General features: G+C 37.0%; 1 protein-coding gene across 9 annotated transcripts in view; it reads right to left on the bottom strand.

Annotated features, from left to right (window-relative positions):
• RHOBTB3 (Rho related BTB domain containing 3) overlaps positions 1-20,186 on the bottom strand; it is a 73,660-nt gene that overhangs the window by 20,371 nt on the left and 33,103 nt on the right. For 7 of the 9 annotated variants that reach the window (XM_037903259.2, XM_037903258.2, XM_037903260.2 and 4 more), the window contains 3 exons: positions 11,772-11,883; positions 9,858-10,223; positions 2,675-2,787 (listed from right to left, as the gene is read on the bottom strand). In XM_037903259.2, the coding sequence (XP_037759187.1) occupies positions 2,675-2,787; positions 9,858-10,223; positions 11,772-11,883 (591 nt within the window). The remainder of the gene's footprint in view (positions 1-2,674; positions 2,788-9,857; positions 10,224-11,771; positions 11,884-20,186) is intronic. The other 2 variants (XM_043547697.1, XM_037903265.2) reach the window with 1 other exon arrangement.

The raw sequence follows: 20,186 nt of genomic DNA, 5'->3' as shown, positions 1-20,186 counted from the left end.
AATCTGCCTCTCTCTCTCTACAACCCCCATTATCACAACCTGTTTCATACCACTGTTCTCTCTCTCATTTGGACCATTGTAAACTCTTCCACTCCAGTCATTTCATCTCTCACCTTTTCAACATAAAAAGCTATAAAAATCTTTTTGCCATTTCAGTCATGTCTTTACCCTTCTCAAGACCCTTCACTGGTTCCTTGTCTCTTCCTTTGAAAAGGTGTAATTGCTCACCCTCATTGTTAAAGCTCCCATTTCTACATCTCATGTCAGCTTGTGGTTAGACCATTCCTCATGTCATTATTCCCTTTGTCTCCTGCTCCCACTTACACCTTTGTGTTTTTTTCCCAGTACACTACAGCCTACATCTGCAACGATACCCCTCTCCTGCAAACCAAAGGCTTTTCTACACTTACAGCATTGCAGTGGCACAACTGCAGCAGCGCTGCTGTAGCATTTAGTGAAGACACTACCTACGCTGACAGGAGAGCGTCTCCCATCGGCATAGGTACTTCATCTCCCTGAGAGGCAGTAGCTATGTCGATGGGAGAAACTCTCCCATCAATATAGCATTGTCTACACTGGGAGTTAGGTCAGATAACTGTATCGCTCAGGGGTGTGGATTTTCCACACCTGAGTGACATAGTTATACTGACCTAAGTTGGTAGTGTAAACCAAACCAAAGTGCCCTCACTTTCTCCCTTCAAATCCCTCCTCAAAAGCTAATTCTTTCGCTTTGATTTCAATTATTGATTTCAAATAATTTTTATGAATTTAGAAACTTTACGTAAAGCTAAAATTCATAAATTAAGTTCTATATAAGTAATTAAGAAGGGAAACCAAATTAAAAATAATAGTAATTAAAATCATACTGCTAATTTTCCTGAATGAAGTTTATTAAACAGGGCTCAACTGATATTTAAAATCTGATCTAATTTATGTAATATTTTTTATTTTTACAAGAAAACCCGACTATATATGCAGAGCAGCTAGAGGGGCCAGAGAGAGTACCAATTTAAAAGATTCTCTTTTCAATAGGAGTCTTCTCTCTCTTTCCATGACCCTTCCATCTGCCAGTCAGGGAAGCAAGAGAAATAAAAGGTCCATTTAAGACAGGGGTAGGCAAAATGCGGCCAGCCAGCCATTTTACTCCAGCCCTCAAGCTCCCGCTGGGGAGCGGGATCTGGGGCTTGCCCCGCTCCAGCCGGGGAGCAGGGTCGGGGGCCGCTGCACATGCTCCCAGAAGCAACAGCATAGCCCCGCTCCGGTGCTCCAGCTGGGGAGCAGGGTCGGGGGCCACTCCACGCGGCTCCCGGAAGCAGCGGCATGGCCTCGCTCCAGCTCCTACGCATAAGGGCAGCCAGGGGGCTCCACTCTTCATGCTGTCCCCGCAGCTCCCATTGGCTAGGAACTGTGGCCAATGGCACCTGCGGACGGGTCAGCGTGCAGAGATGCCTAGCCATGGAGCTTTACAAAGAAGGACTCCCTTTCAAGCACCCTCCACCTGTCAGTTGCACTGTTGTCAACTCTTGCAATTTTATTGTGAGTCTCAGTATATTTAGTGCTTTTCTTAAAGCCCCAAATATGAAATCAAGAGCTTGTGAGAGCTTCAACTTTCATTTTTAAAAAAGTATGTGTCTAGCTCTCATGACTGGGAAGTAAAGCTTGACAGTGCTAAGCAAGTGCACACTTAAGGTTCAAAAACCAAAAGGCAAATAAAAATCATGAGATTTTTTTTTGTCCCCATCAAAAAATACATATTGGATTATTTTTAAACCAATTTCATGAATATTTGGGTTTGGCTCATAACCTTTGAATGCTTGGGGTTGGCAATTTTGCCATTCAGAGAGCAGCAACTTCTATTCACAAAAGCTAACTGACTTGTTGATTCACATTTTGTCTTGGGGCGGGGGGAGGTTTAACACACTCAATTTAGGGTACAACCCACTTCCCATTTAAGTCAATAAAAAAAACCTTTGTAAAAGCTTTGCAGTAGCAGAGAGGAGGTAAATTTATTTAAGAGCTGTTTAAAATTAGACCACTATGTATTTTTGACTAATACACTTATTTTCATGTGAACTACATTTCCCTGTGAAGTAACTCTGGTTCAAATATAAATTATTAGTAGACAGATATTTACTTCACAACACCCACTTAAAGAAACCACCTCCTGATTTCTATTAGAGAGGCAGAACTTCTGGCAGATACACATAATGGCAGAGCTTTCCTGGGGCAGCCTCTATTACATCTGAATTACTGTTAATACTGGCGGGCAGACTGTGATGGAGAAAGTATTATTAATCGTTTTAAGTAACCTACTGTTACGTAGACTTCACTGATCAAACTTACAGTACTACTGTGCTTTGGAAGTGCACCTATGTTATTATACAACAGGGGGAGAGGTAACATCTTTTTATTGGATCAACTTCTGAGCGTCTCTCTCACCAACAGAAGTTGGTCCAACAATAGATGTTACCTCACCCACCTCGTTTCTCTAATATCCTGGGATCAACATGGCTACAAAATACATTTGTTACATTTATTTTTAAAAAACAGCTGACAGACAAGATTCTGCAAACCACAATACTTGTACAACAAAGATCATTATGAAAAGTTATTTTTCATGAGTCCAGCTATTCTATGCTAAAAGTGATTACAAAAGAAAATAATGGCAATTGACCTTTCCTGGAGTTTTCAGGATACATTTAACTTTCTCAAGCATGAGCTCAACTTCTCCTGGGTCTTTCAACTTCTTTTTTATATCTTCTTCCAACAGTTCCCATTGGAAAGCACCTATGACAAAACCAAGTTACATCCTTAAGGCATGGAATAGCTTTTTGGTCCATATTATTACATATAAATTAATGTGCATGGGACTTCATGGACAGATAAAAGAATGCCCATGCCCAACAATTCAGTTTTATAGAAAAAAGTATTTCACAGCACTTTTGTTACTAAGATTTTTCAGCAAGTTTGTGCCCTAGAAAGCACAAATTATAACTCTGCAATGGTCAACCCTATGCACTGATGTAATGTTGACTTTATCAGGATTTTGCAAGATAAGGCTAGCATATCTTGATTTAGAGTCTCAAAGAAGTCTAGGCAATTTAGATATGTCATAGAAAAAAATCTAAATCCCCTCGACTGCTTCAAAAATATCAAGACGAACTTAACTCAAGGTCCTGTATAAACTTTGTATGTACAATTTCAGAAAAGATTCTGTTTAAGCACAGAATCAGGCATTTAACTATGTTAATTTCTCCTAATATATCAATTATTTGACATTTTGAATGATGCCTACATTGCTGAAGCTTAAAGGATCAGCTACTTAAAGCAATTTACACACGAGGCAGAACAGGGAAGGGGCAGGACATTTCTACCAAAATCAGTTTATTTAGATTTTCGTTTTCTGTGTTTTCCCTGTTATGTTTTCTAGTCCCAAGGTTCTCAAACTACTGTCATTGGGCCATTAGCGGCCTGCAAAGAGCTGGCTGATAACAGTGTTGGCTCCTTCCTATTACATTAAAAGGACTAGAAACTACATTAAAGTATTTTCCTAATATTACTTTTCCATGTAAGCAATTGCTGTAGTTTCCACAGAAATGCTGCTAAATTTGAGAGGAGGTAAGCTTCACAAATGTGAATGGGACACAACTTTTCTATTAAAATCTGTTCTAAAATTTTGAAAACTCTAATCTATTTAGGGTTTTATACTATGCTCACCTCCCTAGTATGTATGCTCTCAACAGTACAAAATAAGTTTGTTCTTTGGCATATGGCGCTCTCTTCCTTAAAATCCTAGGATACTGTGAAGAAATTAGATTTTATTTTTATAACACTTTCTAAAGTTCTAAAGTTATCTATTGTGGAAGATACTTGTGTTTCAAGATCTTCCTTTACAAACCAACTTCTTCTCCTTCGGATTCTGGATTGAATTTATATTTGATATCTCTAATTGCCAAGGAAACTACAGCAACATCTAAAATGTTAAATCAAAAGTTTCCTGCAAGATCAAGTAGAAAAAGCTAGACTGAGAGGAAGAAAGCCATTACTGAAACACACATAAGTATCAAAAAATTCAAGTTAAAAAAACAAGTGAAATCTTCCCTAGTGAAAGCCTAGTATCTACAGGTCAAGAACTGTACGCTAAAGTATCCATAAATATCCTACACATATACCTGATCAAAATTTGGAAACTATTCTGAAAGAGAAAAAAGATCACATATCCACAAATTTCTCGGGTCTTGATAATTCTTACATAGGTTCCAGTTGTTCAGTAGCTGCTCTCCTAGAAATTTTATAGTACTTGCTTATATGAGAGAAAAATTCCACCTCTCCAAAAACTGCCGAAATGCAAGATTAAGCATTCCACAGATCAGTGGTCCCCAACCTTTCTGTGGGAATAGCACATTCGTATTTGCAACAGACTGTGGCGGGCAGCGGAAAGAAGCCTCGCCAGCGGCATTTCGGCGGGGGGTTCTCAGGTGGCCGCGTTCAGTGGCAGAATTTCGGCAGCATGGTGTCCTGCGGGCGCACACAACTGCCCCGGCGGGCGCCACTGCCCCCGCAGGCATGGCGTTGGGGACCCCTGCCATAGATATTCTGTTTTTAGAAGAGAACTCTATGACTCCATCCAGCCCAATCACCATAAAGGGCAACTGGGCCCACAGAAAGGATACTGAAAAACTTGCTGAATATGAGAGTCCATTAGCATCCGACTGTGAGAGCGTATTGCTTTATAACATACGTGCTCCCAGCTGTCATCTGAAGAAAAAAAGTTTAACATGTAGTTATAGTCCAAAAAGTGACTATGTAAAAATGGCACCTTCTAACATCTTCAAAAAAATCTGCTTCCTGTGGGTATTCTGGGTCAAATACCCAGATATGTTAGGCTCTCCACAGATAGCAGTTCTATTTTGGAGAAAGAAAGTAAAAGATCATGGACTTCAAAGATACGGAGCTAGAAAGAACATTATTACTTTGTCTGTTCTGCTTCTTTCATGGGTCTGGAAGAAATAAGCCTATTTATGAATAAAATGAAGAATGAAAAATGCATAAATGAATATACAGGAGAAAATAAACTTAAAACTAATTGAAACCTTTACTGCTACTAAGAAAAGTAGGTGTCAACAGAAAACACTAACTTCCAAAAAGATAGGTGTTCCCAGTGTCGCTCATCCCTGCTACAGGAAAGAAACTTTCAAGATTCTAAAGGAGCAAAGAAAGCCTTTCTGGGTTATCTGCTTTATGATTGACAATTTTAGCTGTCTCCAAAGAGATAAACCATCCTATAGTGGAATACTGGCTGACAGGATACCAAAAAGGGATTGCTGTTGCTAATGGCCTTAGATGCTGTGGTTTTCTGGTGTATAGGCATTACTGCCACAGGCAAAGAAACCAGACTTATTTTACTAAAAATCTGAACCCAAATACACACAAGGGTACACTAAACAAAAAGTATTTACTAAGCAATTGTATTTAGGGTATTTGGTAAACAGATGAACAGAACAGCATTACCTGATAATTTGATGTTTGGTTTCTATACTGATTATAAAGAGCCACAAACATCTCTGACTATGAAGAATTTTAAAGTGGCAAATTCTGTGAATATTCATGCGTTCTTCACTGTTTGTACTTTTTATCATTAAGAGAGGAAGGACGGCTCAATGGTTGAAGTGCTGGCCTGGGACATGGGAGATCTGAGTTCAATTCCATCTCCACTACGTAATTCCTGTGTGACCTTGGGCAAGTCACTTGGTCTCTGTGCCTCAGTTTCCCATTTGTCAAGTGATCGAGGAGATGGTGCTGCCAGGATAAAAAGTGCCTATGGAAACATGATACCCCTATGACCAAGTCAGTCAGAGGATGGACACACACACACACAATTATACACCTTTGAAAATTTCAGATGCTCATTTTTAAGTCACTGTATCCCCAGAAAGTGCATCTGAATTACATGTACGTGATTTTTAAAGACAATTATCCAATTGAGGGATTATCTATATTTTCAAAAGACTAAACTGCAATTGCTAAAATTTTTGGTAGTAAATGTGAAAAACAAACATTTTTAAAGTAATCTGTAGAACTTCCATCTGAACATTACCAAACGGTTATAAGGTTAGCAAAGAGAGAGTCTCTTTCAGCAATAGGTAGCATATTCCATCATTTAAAAAACTCTCTCCTCTTTCGGAGACCCTTATTCTATTCACAACTGCCCTTAATGGGGGTAGGATCCAGCCCAAACTGCACAGTAAATATCTTTATTTAGCAATAATGTATACTTAACTGGTATCATATGGTATCATTTGAAGAAACAAGGTAAAAAACATGGTTTAATATTTTGTCTGAATAAACTTCAAACATCAATGCTTTGTTTCAATGACCATTCGGGTTGGGGGACTCAACTATAGATAAGAGGCACATAGTCTGAAGGGGTAAGGGAGATGAAAAGGTGGCATACAGCTCATATTCATGTCCTTTTGTGATGCTAGGCCCCACATTGTGCAGGCCAGTCACCAGGCACAAGTCAGAGCACACCCTCAGTGTGCTCTCGCATTCACCCACTGTAGTCAAACCCAAGGGGCTGAAACAGCAGCTAGGCATTGATGCAGTATGGAATACCCTGATCTCACCCCCATCTGCCAGTCGTGCCACTATACCAGCAGTGGCGGGAGAGAGGGAAAGTCTATTTCAACTTTATGAATAGAATCCATTGATAGTGGGGCACAAAGCATCTACACTGTATCTCAAAAACTAGACTTCTATTCTTCCTGACTCCATATTTTCCTTAAAAATCCTCTAAATGGGAAGACCCAAGTCTGATAGGCACCATATTCTGCACTGACTTACACCATTTGCGATCTTAATGAGATTGCAAGCTATAACTTAGGGAAGAATTTGATCTATGCAAGTATAAATTGCTTGTGTGTTTTGGCTAATATACATGAAGGTAAAATTAAGACAGAACACCAGCATAGGCCAACAAACTGTATTTACAAGCCAAAGCACAAAGGATTACTGCACTAGTCTTTCTTCTCTGAAGATCTAAATTTAAACCCTGATTTATAACAGAAATTAAATTAATCGGTCACTATTGGTGCACATCAGAAAAACTCCATAGTATGAAAGAATTGGCAGACTGATCAAGAAAAGCCTAGGGATAGAATAAAAGGGATATTATTATTAGTCACAAATGAGGTATTGTTGACAGAGGCTCACACAGTGCATGCCCATACGGTATTTAAACCAACATTATAAATTCTTCACTTTGGTGAGTACTAAAGGGGAGTTAGCTGTTCAATTCCTTTGTGCCTTTGAAAGTCCCCCCGCATCTCCAAGTCAGTCACCATTAAAAGAGGCTGAATTTACAGCATTATCAAGGGCTTGAGTAACAAACTGTGAGGAATCTTCTTCTCCAAGACAGTGTTTTGTCCTCTGCATCTAATGCAGAACAACATTACGGAATGAGGAAGCAATAGCACACAACAAGGTGTGCATTCAGCCAATATGCACACATCTTCAGTGTTTGTATACTGGGTAAAGCACACACCCTTGAGCATATTACTAAGCTTATAAAATGGTTTATAAGAAGTTTAACAATTTAAATATAATAGTTATACTATTAAATTTTATTTGTTTTAATAAGTATTATATTTAAAGTAAGGAAAATTACTTATTTATTCTATGTAGACTGATTTAAAAAAAAAACAAAAAACCAAAAAAAAAACAGAAAAAGGTTCCAAAACAGTGTATTAAAAACATTTGGCATAGATTTCAAATACATTTCTTTTTGCGATTTTGTAAACTACCTACCTATACTCACTTTTCTCCTTACCCTCCATCTCTTTTCCTTTCCTTCTTCTTGCCCTATTTCTCCCTACCTTTACAACCACCGCCCCCCCTTCCTTCATCTGTATTTCCTCAATCCTCTGCCTACTTCAAAAAAAATAACCCCCTCATCAGTCCAGAGATGCTGAAGAGATGAGCATTTTCAGAGAAGCTGCCACCACTAGCTGAACAGAAAGGAAGGAGCAAAGATCCACAGAGAAGCAGTTCACTCAAGTGCTGCTTCTCCTAGTAAGGACTGCTCCAGCCACTCAGCTAAAATACATGGGACCAGCAGAGGTTTTCCTTCTGAAGCCCTACTTAAGCTGCTACCATTACTCAGTGGATTAATGCCAGTATCATCCTCCTCTGAAGTTCTGGAGCAGTAGAAGCAGAAAGGAAATGGAGTGAAACAAAAGAAAAAGATAAGGAGAAAGAGATGAGAATTAAAGAATTTCAGAAAGTCATTAAAAGGATATTAATAGTTAAACATTTCCTATATGAATATTATTTGATAAGTCTGCATGTAGCATAGTGATCTAGTTGGTGAAGTTGCTTTATAGACCTCATGTGTGTTCAGTGGGAGATAATTAGTACAGAAAAATCACATAGGATGCTCATCTCCTAATTTCCACTTTAAATTTTGTTTCAAATTATTGTCCAGCATATAAATAGTGGGAATATACACATGTATATAAGGCAGTACTGAACTGCCAAGTAGCAGCACTAAGTCCTGCCAGGGAAATCCAACCCCACTGCAGCGATAGATAAGCCATGAGAATCAGGAAGCATGCAGAGCTCCTCAGAGGTTAAATGCCATTACTGGGGGGGCTCAGCTCTCTACTTCCTCCAATGCAAGCCTCATATAAGATCACTCCTCCAAAGGTTGGCATGAGACTTTGGCCAAAAAACAAAAAATCAGCTTACACCCAATATGGTACACAAACTGAAGGCTCTTTCAGCCAACCAGATAATTTACATCCAGATTATTTTTACAAAAAAGTTTGCTAATGCTCCATGCTGGTTTACTGAAGGCATAAGATTGGAATCAGTCATGGAGGAATTAAGGTTAAATATTCCTGGCCCTTTCCAAAGGCTATGGACTGCCATTCTAAGGGAACAGTCCTTTAAATACTTTCAACAACCATCATTCTGGAGATAAACTCAGCTTCCTTACATATAACATCTCTAACAATATATAGGTACACATTTCTAATTACTGTGAATGTAATGATGCATTATTTAGAGAACTACTACTTCCTCCCAAAAATATCTTATAGTTTTCATTAGTGGGAATGTCATATGTAATACAACTAGAAGTCGTATCAGTACAAAGTAATAGGCTATTCAAACAAAAAAGAGTTGCTAGATGATTCAGTGTTCTTTAATACTTTACACTTTTTGTGTCTTTCAACTGAATCTCACAAAGTGCTTTACAGAGCAGAAAAATATAATTAGCACCATTTTAACAGATAGGGAAATGGAGGTTAAGTGACTTGCCCAAGGTTACAAAATGAAAATGGCAGAAATGAAAACAGAACACGGATCACATGACTCCCAGTCCTCTGCTTCAACAAACCAGATAATGTTGCTCCCCATTCTCTTTAACATACTAGTGTACACAATGTTTTTAACCATTTTTAACAGTTTTATTTTGTTCTGAAATTTATCTCACTGAAAAGCTATTTTTAGCAGGGTGATGTTTGGCATTACATTCATTTTTACCTGTTACTTATGGAAAATTTATCATCATTTTTAGAATTTTGGAGGAAATTTTTTTCCACTTTAGAAGCTTCTGGTTTACTAGATTCAGTGACTTTGGAACTGAATGTATAGTGCTAAAAGCAATAATTTTAAGGTTAAGCTCCATTTCCATGTAGAAGCTCTTCGAAATAATGGGTTATAGAGATGGACTTTTTAATCAAATTGATTTAATCCTAATAGAGGAATATATTTTGGTAGGGTAATATACACACTTCATAGCAATATGTTTGCTCTGTAAAAAGATAGTAAACACTGGAACCATTCTGACAGGATACCTGAATAAATGAAGTGCAGAATGTCTGACAAACAAAAACAGAAGAAAGAGTCTTTAACAATGACTCTAACCGGTGGGCCGCATGGTGAACCTTGGTTAGAAACGGGAAACACAGCCTCACTGTTCACTGCAAACAGAGTCTGTGCAGTCCTTATGATAGAGGAATCCTGAATATCAGCTGGACTCTTCACATTGAAAAGTAACATGAAGACATGGCTTACAGAGCACAAAACAATCTTGTGTGCTTCTACTACTTCCTTTAAATCTTCTGAGTAAAATATCACGTCCACACACTGGCAGCAGATCAGCAAGTTATGTAAATCGGAATTATAATGCGAGGCTTCACCTTTTAAGATTGGCATTTTTTCTATAAAAGTGAGATATTAAAAATAATAATGAATGAACTGTTTTGTAACCCTAAACTCCTATTAGTTGCTATGCAAACAAAAGCATCTTTATTCTCAGAAACTGGATCAAATGAGGACATAAAAGGGTATTTTCTTAATTACCCTCAATAAAAATTTGCTCTTAAAAACTACACATCACCTTCACCATTAGAACAAATCCAGTCTTTCATTCACCTTGAGTGAGGTTAGTAGAATAATTAACATTAGAACTGTTTAGTAAAAATGTTTCCACCATTTTATAAATCTTCCAAAAATTTTTTTAAAAATTTATAATTATAGACATGTCTAATCTTTCATGTCTTCTCACATGGTTTTTACATAAAAAGGGACTTCATAAAAACTATAAATAAGTGTATACTTTACCAATATTATGGTTTAGTAAAACAATCTTTCCAAACTCAGAACTTTAACAACTCAATTTTTTGCATACCCACAAGATAAATGCAGTCTCAACACCTTACACTCTGCAGAAATCAGAGAGGTTAGAGACAGAGCCTGAAAGACTCATAGCAAGAGTTAACTGTCCGTAAAAAATGTTTCAGTGCAAAATTATTTATAGAACAACTCCATTAAACGTACTAGGCCAAATCCTTCCTTCCCTTACACCCACGCAACCCCTCTGACTTCATAGACGGAGCTCAGATCGATTACAAGTACTACTCTGATTTCAATCTCGGAACTGAGTGTAAAATGATTTAGGAGATTGTATAATTATGAGAAGTTTTATAAGAGTATATATTTTGCAAAGGTAATTTCTAATATGTTTATTATCTTAACTTAAGGTAACTTCATTTTTGAAAGGTAAGAGGTGTGGTCTGGTCCTCTTCTCACTTAAATCCATGGGAATGTTGCCATTGACTTGAACTAGGAAGAGGACTGGGCTCCAGATCCTGGGCTAAGGTCCAATATTTGGCATTTTTTAGAAAAAGTTATATTATACAGAGTTAACACGAAGCACCTTCAAGTTGTTATACCATTGGTCTGACCCAGGGTGGCCATTCTTATGCACTGAAATTTGATCAAAAGAACTATAAAAACTAACATGATGTTAAACTGCTGAAACATAAAATAAAAAAGACAAACTACTTTTTAGCCTTTCATGCCTTCTTCCTAACATCTCCCTTTACTTTCTTGTGTTACTACTATCCTCTCTTATCTCCTCTTCACATGCAACTTGTATAAACTCAGGCTTCATCCATAATTTCACTAAATGTTCCACATTCTGAGTTCACTTTTATGAGCACAACCCCAGATTTTTTTATAAAACATACAAATTTTAAGTTTCAGAGTAGTTTTTTAAGTGATCACCCATCACATATCTTACATATACATATAGTTTTATAAAATCCTCAAGATTCACAAAGTCTTCCCTAAATGATTAAGTAATCCATTCTGAGATAAAAATCACAGATCACAGTAGTTGCTATTAATGGGTAATTCATTAAACGTGTTTTTAAATAATCTGATCAGTATTACACTGAAAAAAACTAAATTACCACTATAATCACCTGGCTGTTCAAGCTGAGGTGGTTTAACTCCATGGCACTTGTGGCTTTTTTTTCTTTTCTTCATTTTTTCAGAGGACTTCTGATTCAAGCTTTGGATCATAAAATACTCCAACTAAAACATGAGATGCATTTTTTAAAACTACAAATAAAGTTAAACTTCAACATCCTCACTTCTCCCAGTTTGTATGCAGAACTGACACTGATTCCAATGTGAGTAGCTGTGCAATGTTGACTGAGTACTAAAATTTTACATAAGTAAACAAGTAAAGTGAATTGTGATAAAGAACTGTAGGTTGGATTAACTTAATTAAAAAGACTATCAATTCAAAAGTTAGTCGTTTGTTCTCTGGGGCAATGAAAGCAGAAACCACAGCTGTGCTACCAGAAAAGAATTCAATACATCAACCGTAACAGGTACTGCTATAGGATTTGGTGGGAGGAAGAGCGGGGATTGATAGGTAAATATGGGTAATCAGATGCAAGTCCCAGAAATATGGTAAACAGTATGAGGGCTTTGTTACTAAGACCTATCCAGCAACATTTTATAACATCAAACTTATTAGCTGCTTTATTATACAAATAAAGTCAAAATATAAAGAATATATTTAAGAGCTTAGTTTTCTAAAAGCAGAAGATAAAAATGTAATCACTGTAACAGGAATGGTACATATAGTATAATTATCCATTTTGCAAAAGTCTTAAGATAATGTAAAGATGATAAAGTGTAAATATAGAACTAAGGGATCATAGAACAGAAGGAAAAGTGGCAGTAGTGAAAGGTAATTACTTACAAATGAGTAGGGTAAGGCAGTTATACACGATTACTGAATCTTATATGGTTTGTTGCCCCACAGGTAGTAGGGAGATATCATTTCAAGACTGGACAAGTTTTGGTCAGGGGCTTGGAATAAGAAAAAAAGTTTCCTCCCATGTTGGAATCAATGACACAGACAAAGGTAGACTAGATGTCATGCAAATGAGATGCAAATTATGAGAAAGTAAGTGAAACCAGACCCTCATTAAGTCTCAGAAATACTAACTTTATCCTAATCGTGGTACAGTTTAGAAATCTGAATAATGTAGTTGGCAATCAAATGACAGAACTATGCCAGAGTCAAGTTTGGGGTGTAAGTTCTCTCAATCAGTAGATGTACCACATGTAGCCTTAAAGGGAAAGGGAGCAATTCCATCACTTCTGAACTACCCCTATAATACAATACATAGGAAAACACAGAGAGGAAAAATAAACATCCTTCTTTGGGTCTTAACTATCAGAAAGAAATGGAGACTTTTTCTAGATGTTTTAAGCACTTGGAAGAAGTACTCCAAATTGAAGAACTAGAAAAACATGAACATAGATGGAAACACAACATTGGCTACATTTTGAAGTAAACCCTAATAGTGTGAAAGACACTAACGCCAAAAACTTTGACACCATTGGATAAACAATGCAACAATGGCATTGGCGTAAATACTGAAGTATTTCAAAGTAAATCAAGAGCACTGAAAACAGGAACATAGGTATTGGCATCATTAACCCAGCACACTAACAGCTCTGAAAGCTCAAAGCTGGCTCTAGATCAGTGTTTCAGTCAGCAATTAAATGTGGTGCATATGTCACTGACAAAGCTAAAGCTATGTAATGAAACGTGTTCTACAGGCAATACAAGCTTAACTGTAGCTCAGAGCCAGAGGTCTGTCCCAACACCACCAATGCTGTTGAAACTGAAGTAACCAGAAAGAGATCTCTGCAAAGAAATAAATTAAAGACAGATAAGGTATTATCAGTGGAGATATAAGGTCTCTCCCAGAGGTAGACTTCCATCTAAGGAGGTGGTACTTCAAACTTAAATTTGGAATTGAGTATAACCAATGCTGTAAGCGTACCAAAACTTCGGTGTGCTCACTGACTAACCTGGAGGGAGCAGCTGGCCACTTGTAAAAATGCAAAGGAGCTGCCCTGAAGCCTATTTTGGTACCAAAACAAAGACTCATCTGGGTTACAAGTACTGAAGTACTTAAGGACTTATGCTTTGAGGCCTTCTCAGCTACTTAGCAGAAGCTTTATGAGATCAAGAGAAGCTTGTGTTGCTCACTGAGACCTAGCAGCTTGAGTGGAATCTGAGCATAGATTTCTAAACCAAAAAGTTATGGCTCACAGAGACATCTCAAGCAATAGTCAGGTCCATCTGTAATGGACATCTTATGACTACATCCAGGGCAATGTTTTAAGCTACTGGACTACTCCTCTGACCTTTTCTAAAAGCAGAACAGTACAAAGCAACAACAACAAATACAGTATAAACCCAGTGTCTATAAGAAAACTCAAATGAGGCTATAAAAGTAAATTTAAGGTCCATGAGATGCTGAGATTGGATCTCTTCATAATGTTCAGAATTACATGTTAGTGTGATAGAGGGAGAGGTAAATTCATGTAAAAGATAATATGAAAGACTAAAGACAGCTACTGCTACAATAGCAACAGCTGTCAGAGGAATTTCCCCAACATCAGCAGTGGAAAAAAAAAAAATTACAGGCAACAGAGGGTGTTGTAAATCTTCAGTCATAACTGATGTGCACTGCCTGCTGAGGTTTAATTTACAGCTTAGAGAATTCCCACCTGTTCTGCACTAGGACCACTGACCCAGCAATATACTATTACTACATTTTTGGTAAAATCAACAACTCTTATCAAGTACAGTGATATGGTTATCTGGAGGGAAACTACTCAACATGATTTAAACATTCAGGAGCATTTTGCTTTTGCATTTAAAAGTAGTTTCAGATTTCCAGTTTTTGTATATTGCCTCCCTAATCATTGCACCAATCATATCCACTTGGGGTGGTGGGAGGGGGTGTTTCTACCTTAGAGCACTATACATGTTTTGAATTCTTAAATTTGCTTTTGAATTTGAACACCTCTATATTGGGAAAAAATGGCCATAGTTGTGATTTCAGTATGTTTTTAATACTTCAGCTTTTCATTTACTTCCCCTTTCCCATTGACATAAGTTATTATACTTTTGAAACTTCATGCATTTTGGAAACAAAAGAGCAATATGATATTCTCGCAGGTTCTGCATCCTGAAAAAAGTCCTGTTCAGTTTTATTTCAGGGCATTTAATCTGTATCACATGTTCAGGCATGCAGTGAGTGAAACAGGCCAGTTTCTGACTAAAGGAGAAACACTGTTGTAAAATGTTTATAAAGTTAACACTCTTAGGGTTAACAGTATAATTTCATTTTCAAACATTACATAGATTAAAAATTATTTTTTGTCTAGCACAAGAAGAGAATAGGTTAATCAGAAAAATGAGGTGAAGTTAAATCGTTTCCTTCTTAAAAATAACCACAACCATGCATGCTAAAAGTTGCTTCTACAAAATACGGTTACTGATGAGATTACATATTTAACAAATTTTCACTAAGGTACTGCGCTCCCTATATGCATGAGTCTTTCACCTTAAAAGATAGAGAAAGAACTTTCAGTTCACTATAAAAAGTGGAGACATGAAAGATGACTTGCAATGGGGGAAAATAACTGACTTGTATAATTTTTTGGTTTTTTATGTTAGTCTAAAAGATGTTTGTCAAAAAGGGTTTCACTTTTTTTACATTCGACATTCTGGTCCTATCTACTTTGGAATCAAGGTGGATAAAAATCAATTATTTTTTTAAAAATAAAATTTAAAAAATCAGATTTTTTTTATTTAAATAGTTTTCTTTTGATAAAATGATTTTTGAGGAAAAACCTATCTAAAGATAGTTTTAATTAAGATACATTATAGTTCAAAAATATCACATCATGGAATAGGGATTATAAATTCTAATTCTATAGTATGAGACAATATATTCATGTAATGTTTAAGAAAAGTTTTGTGAATGAGTTCCAATAGTTCATGGATTAGGGACCCAATCTTATGGGGTTCCAGGGGCTTCTGTACAGATTAATCTTTCTATCTACTCAGTGCTCAGTCTAGAAGATACCATCAGAGATGCTTAGTTTTGCAGTTTTCAAATTGTGTATTTGTCTCTTCAGAGAACATGCTTGTTAACAGCAAAAATGTTTTAAAATAAATAATATATAGAGGTGAGAAACAACAGACCTCAACCCTATTGTCCCTCTGCAAATTTGTGTACACAGAGTCAATCCCTCACCTCTCTCTAAAACAGCAAAAGTTTCAAAAAGTTCAGTGAATAGAAGATTATAGAGGGCGGAATAGATCTGGACAAGGAGAAGAAGTCTGGAGATAAATGTGAGAAGGGAGGGACAGGCAGTAGAAACGAAAGTGGAACTGTTTGAGCAGCATATTCCAGAAGTCTTGAGGTCTTTCTGAGTGTAGCCTTCATTGATTTGAAATCTACCATACCATTCTCTAACTCGAAGGAAAAACCTATAATGGCAGCAGGCCATAAGAGAGACCCAGTTTGGGAATATTTTAATGAAGTTCTTCTACCTGTGGGTAAGACAGACACGCGTGCAAAATGCAAACAGTGCAACAAAGAAATGCAAGGCCTGGTTTCCCGAATGAAACATCATGAAAAGTGTTCCTTCTCAGGAGGAAGCTGCATTGAAGATGATGAAAGGAACATGTCTGAACACGCAGGATCTTCAGGTTTGTAAACTTTTTTATTTCATACTTCTTTCTTAAGGACTGCCTGTTTTCCTTCTGGGACTATTCTTGAATTCTCATGTTTGAGCAAAAAATATAGTTCTTACTCTATGGTACTATCATTTTAGATGCAGTTGTGATAAAAAATAAATAGCTGAAATAGGTAGATCTTCCTTTTATAATTTCACCTTTAAAGTAGTACTGAATGTCAGTGAACGCAATGAGTAATACTAAATGAGCAGTATGGTAATAAATTAAATAACTGCATGGACTTATTTTGTTTAGGAAAATCCATCCTCAACATACAGGATTCTGAAGATCATCCACCTTCAAGATCACCATCATTTTCTATAGTTTCAGAGAGTTATCTGCCAAGGATAGTATTCCAGTCACATCACATATATCACAATAGCCACAGTATATTACCTGTAGCGAAAAGAAAAAATCTCCATCATCCAGAAACAACCATAGATAAGTTTGTGATAAGAACCAGCAGATAACAAAAAGAGGTAATTGATGAAAAAATTGCCTGGTCTGTTTATGCAACAAACTCTCCTTTCCGTATGATTGAGAACCCACACTTCATTAACACGATTCAGTCATTAAGACCAGGACACAGTCCACACAACAGAGCAGATGTCGAAGGCAAATTGTTGGATAAAGTATATGAAAGAGAAATTGACCAGTGTGCTTAAGGTGTAGAGGGTGAATTGTTACCCTGAGTCTTGATGGGTGGAGCAATGTCCACAGTGATCCTGTTGTATTTGCTTGTGTGACAACAGAAGAAGAGAACGTCTTCCTTACAGAAACAATTGATACATCAGGAAATGCACACACAGCAGAATATTTGCAAGAAGTAGCAGTAAAAGCTGTAACAAACTGTGAAAAAAAATTCAAATGTCTATTACGCAGCTTGGTCACAAACAAAGCTGCAAATGTATCCAAGATTAGAAGATATTTAGAAGAGTGAGTCCCAAGCTAATAACATACAGTTGCAGTGCTCATCTGATGCATCTCCTAGCCAAAAGTGTTCCAAAAATAAAGGCTAACATTGTTGAAATTGCAAAATACTTCCGTATCAACCACTTTACAGCAGCAGCAGCTCTGAAAAAAGTGGAAGGAACCAAGCTAACTCTCCCACAAGACATGCGATGGAACTCAGGAGTGGACTGTTTTGAGCACTATATCAAGAACTGGCCTAATCTGATGATAGTTTGTGAACAAAATCGTGAGAAAATAGACGGTACTATCACAGCCAAAGTTCTCAACGTTGGCTTAAGAGAAATGTTGAACACATGCTGAGTACCCTGAAGCCTATTTCTGTAGCCTTGAACAAAATGCAGGGAAATAGCTGATTTTTTGCTGACGCTGTTGAAATTTGGAAGGAACTGAGTGAGATCTTCAAAAGAGAAACATGCAATGACAGAGTTAAATTACAAGCATTAACGAACGGGACAAGCACTATCTCCAGCTCATTTTCTTGCAAATATTCTCAATACTAGGTACCAGGGTCAAACCTTAACTGCTGAAAAAGAGGAGTTGCCTATGACAGGGACATCCAGCAATCATCCCTCCATAATGCCAACTATAATAAACTTCAGACCGAAGGGTGAACCATTCAAGAAATATGTTTGCTGATGAGGTTTTAATGATGAACTGGTGGAAGTCACTTAAGCACTTGGATTCAGAGACTGCTGAAATGATAATCTCACTTTTAACAGCAGTAGCTTCTTCTGCTGGTGTAGAAAGAATATATTCTTCCGCTGGATAATTCATTCCCAACTGAGAAATTGTTTGGGACCTGAAGAAGCAGAAAAGCTTGTTTTTCTTTTCCAGATTATAAACAAACAGGAAAACGAAAGCGAAAACAACTGAGGTAGCTGCAGAAGCCAATATTTTAAGTTTCGCACGTTGACCTGGCTGACATAGTCAATTTAATTTTTGGTTTTTTTTTTTAAAATATACTTCATTTAACTATTTTAGTTAAAAACAATTTTAACAAAAACAAACCTGATTTTAAAAAACTTGAATGTTTAACTAAATTCAAAAATTCATATGCTTGTTTTGTTAAAATATGTTTGCTGTTGAAGAAAAAAATCCAGAATACATAACGTTGTTGTTTTAGTTAAATAAAACAATTTAAATGTCTGTCAGGTGATGTTCTCCTCCTAATACAGCATGGCAAGAAAATCCTCCAAATATTAATGATTAACCTATTGAATTGGAGATATTTATGAAGTCATTGGGAGGTGAGCGCTCTGCTTCAGTTACCTTTGGTAAGTGAAATAACCAAACAATCATTCATTTTCTGATATAGCTATAAAACAAATCTGAAATCCGTTTTCAAAATAAATCATTTTTAGAAATGTGTACTGTGTACCTTCTAAAAATGAAACCTACATCTATTTCTGAGTTGTGAAGAATATAACAACCAACAAGAATGCACTTTTATGTAGAAATCTATGATTAAATTGAGTCTTTCTTACTAGTGATTTAAATCAATTTAAATCAAATCCACTCTATTTGGAAGGCTATATGATGGGTGGAAAAAATTAATTAAGACTGAAAACTAGCAAATGAGAGTGAAAGGGATTTTTTGTCAACACATTTAAAACTCTGTTTAACTTCTATTTAAGTACAATGTCTAATCAACACTTGGTTGAAAGACTGTCTAAAAAATCCTTTTCACTAAGTTGTGAGAACTCAAAATAAACATCTGAGATCCCAAGACGTTATAATTGACAGGGAAGATCACATTTAACATTTCTGATACTCTTAAAATACTAATAAAAAACCGCAGAAAATAAACTTATTGGAGAAACAAAAAACAAACTTTTGGATCTTCTTCATACACCAGAAAGAAGCAAAAAAAGGTGCAATCCGGCATTTTTTAAATTCTTTACAAGTTACCAGTATGGAATACATTTAAAAAAACATGCACTTTAGCAATCTCACAAGCAAGTCTCCACTGTTTAATTTGTGTTACGCATGTAATTGCTCATTTCATATTTGTAAAAAACGTGGCGAGGGAGGGGAATGCCATGAGTGCTCCAATTTCACCAACCCAAAAGGCAGAGGTGATTGCAACAAGAAATGCTGTTTTCATGGAGAAGTGAACATAAGAGCACGTTGCCACTGGTTCAAATGGTGGTCTAGTAAGATAATGTAAGACAACGTAAGGGGCCCAAGCTGGGGTGGGATCCTATATGTGAGGATAAAGATTTTGGAAGCCTTTCAGGAATCTTTTCATGAGCGGTTGGTTGGTGGGTGAACGTAAGAGTGGCCGTCTATCTAGGGGTGAAAGACCATGATGGCTGCCAAGTGCACATGAATGGAGCTGGTGGATAACCCCCATCTTTTAAGGTGTAAAATATAGTCCAGGATGAATGGAATTGGAGTGCTCATTGCCTTGACATGATTGGAAGTGCATCAAGATTGGAATCTAGTCCATTTGTAGAAGTAAGTGCATCTAGTTGTATCACATCTGCTATTCAAGAGTACTTGTTTAACAGCCTCTGAACAGGTCATCTCTGAATCCTGGCACCATGGCTTCAGGTGGAATAGCTGTGGATTGGGATGGAGGACTTGATCCGCATCCTGTGAAAGGAGACATGGAGTCGGTTGCAGAGTATTTGGAGGGAATACCATTATGCGAATAAGGATGACTCGGGCTCGGTCCCCTTGGATCTTGTGAAGTACTCTGAACAGAAGGGGAAAGGGAGGAAAGACATAGAACAGTGGCACATCTCATGTGAGGAGGAATGCATTGTGATGCTACACCCCATATTCTTCATAAAGATAT

This window comes from Chelonia mydas, chromosome 5, assembly GCF_015237465.2.
Source record: "Chelonia mydas isolate rCheMyd1 chromosome 5, rCheMyd1.pri.v2, whole genome shotgun sequence".
NCBI classification, from domain to species: Eukaryota; Metazoa; Chordata; order Testudines; family Cheloniidae; genus Chelonia; species Chelonia mydas.
This window is presented reverse-complemented; position numbering and strand designations above follow the sequence as displayed.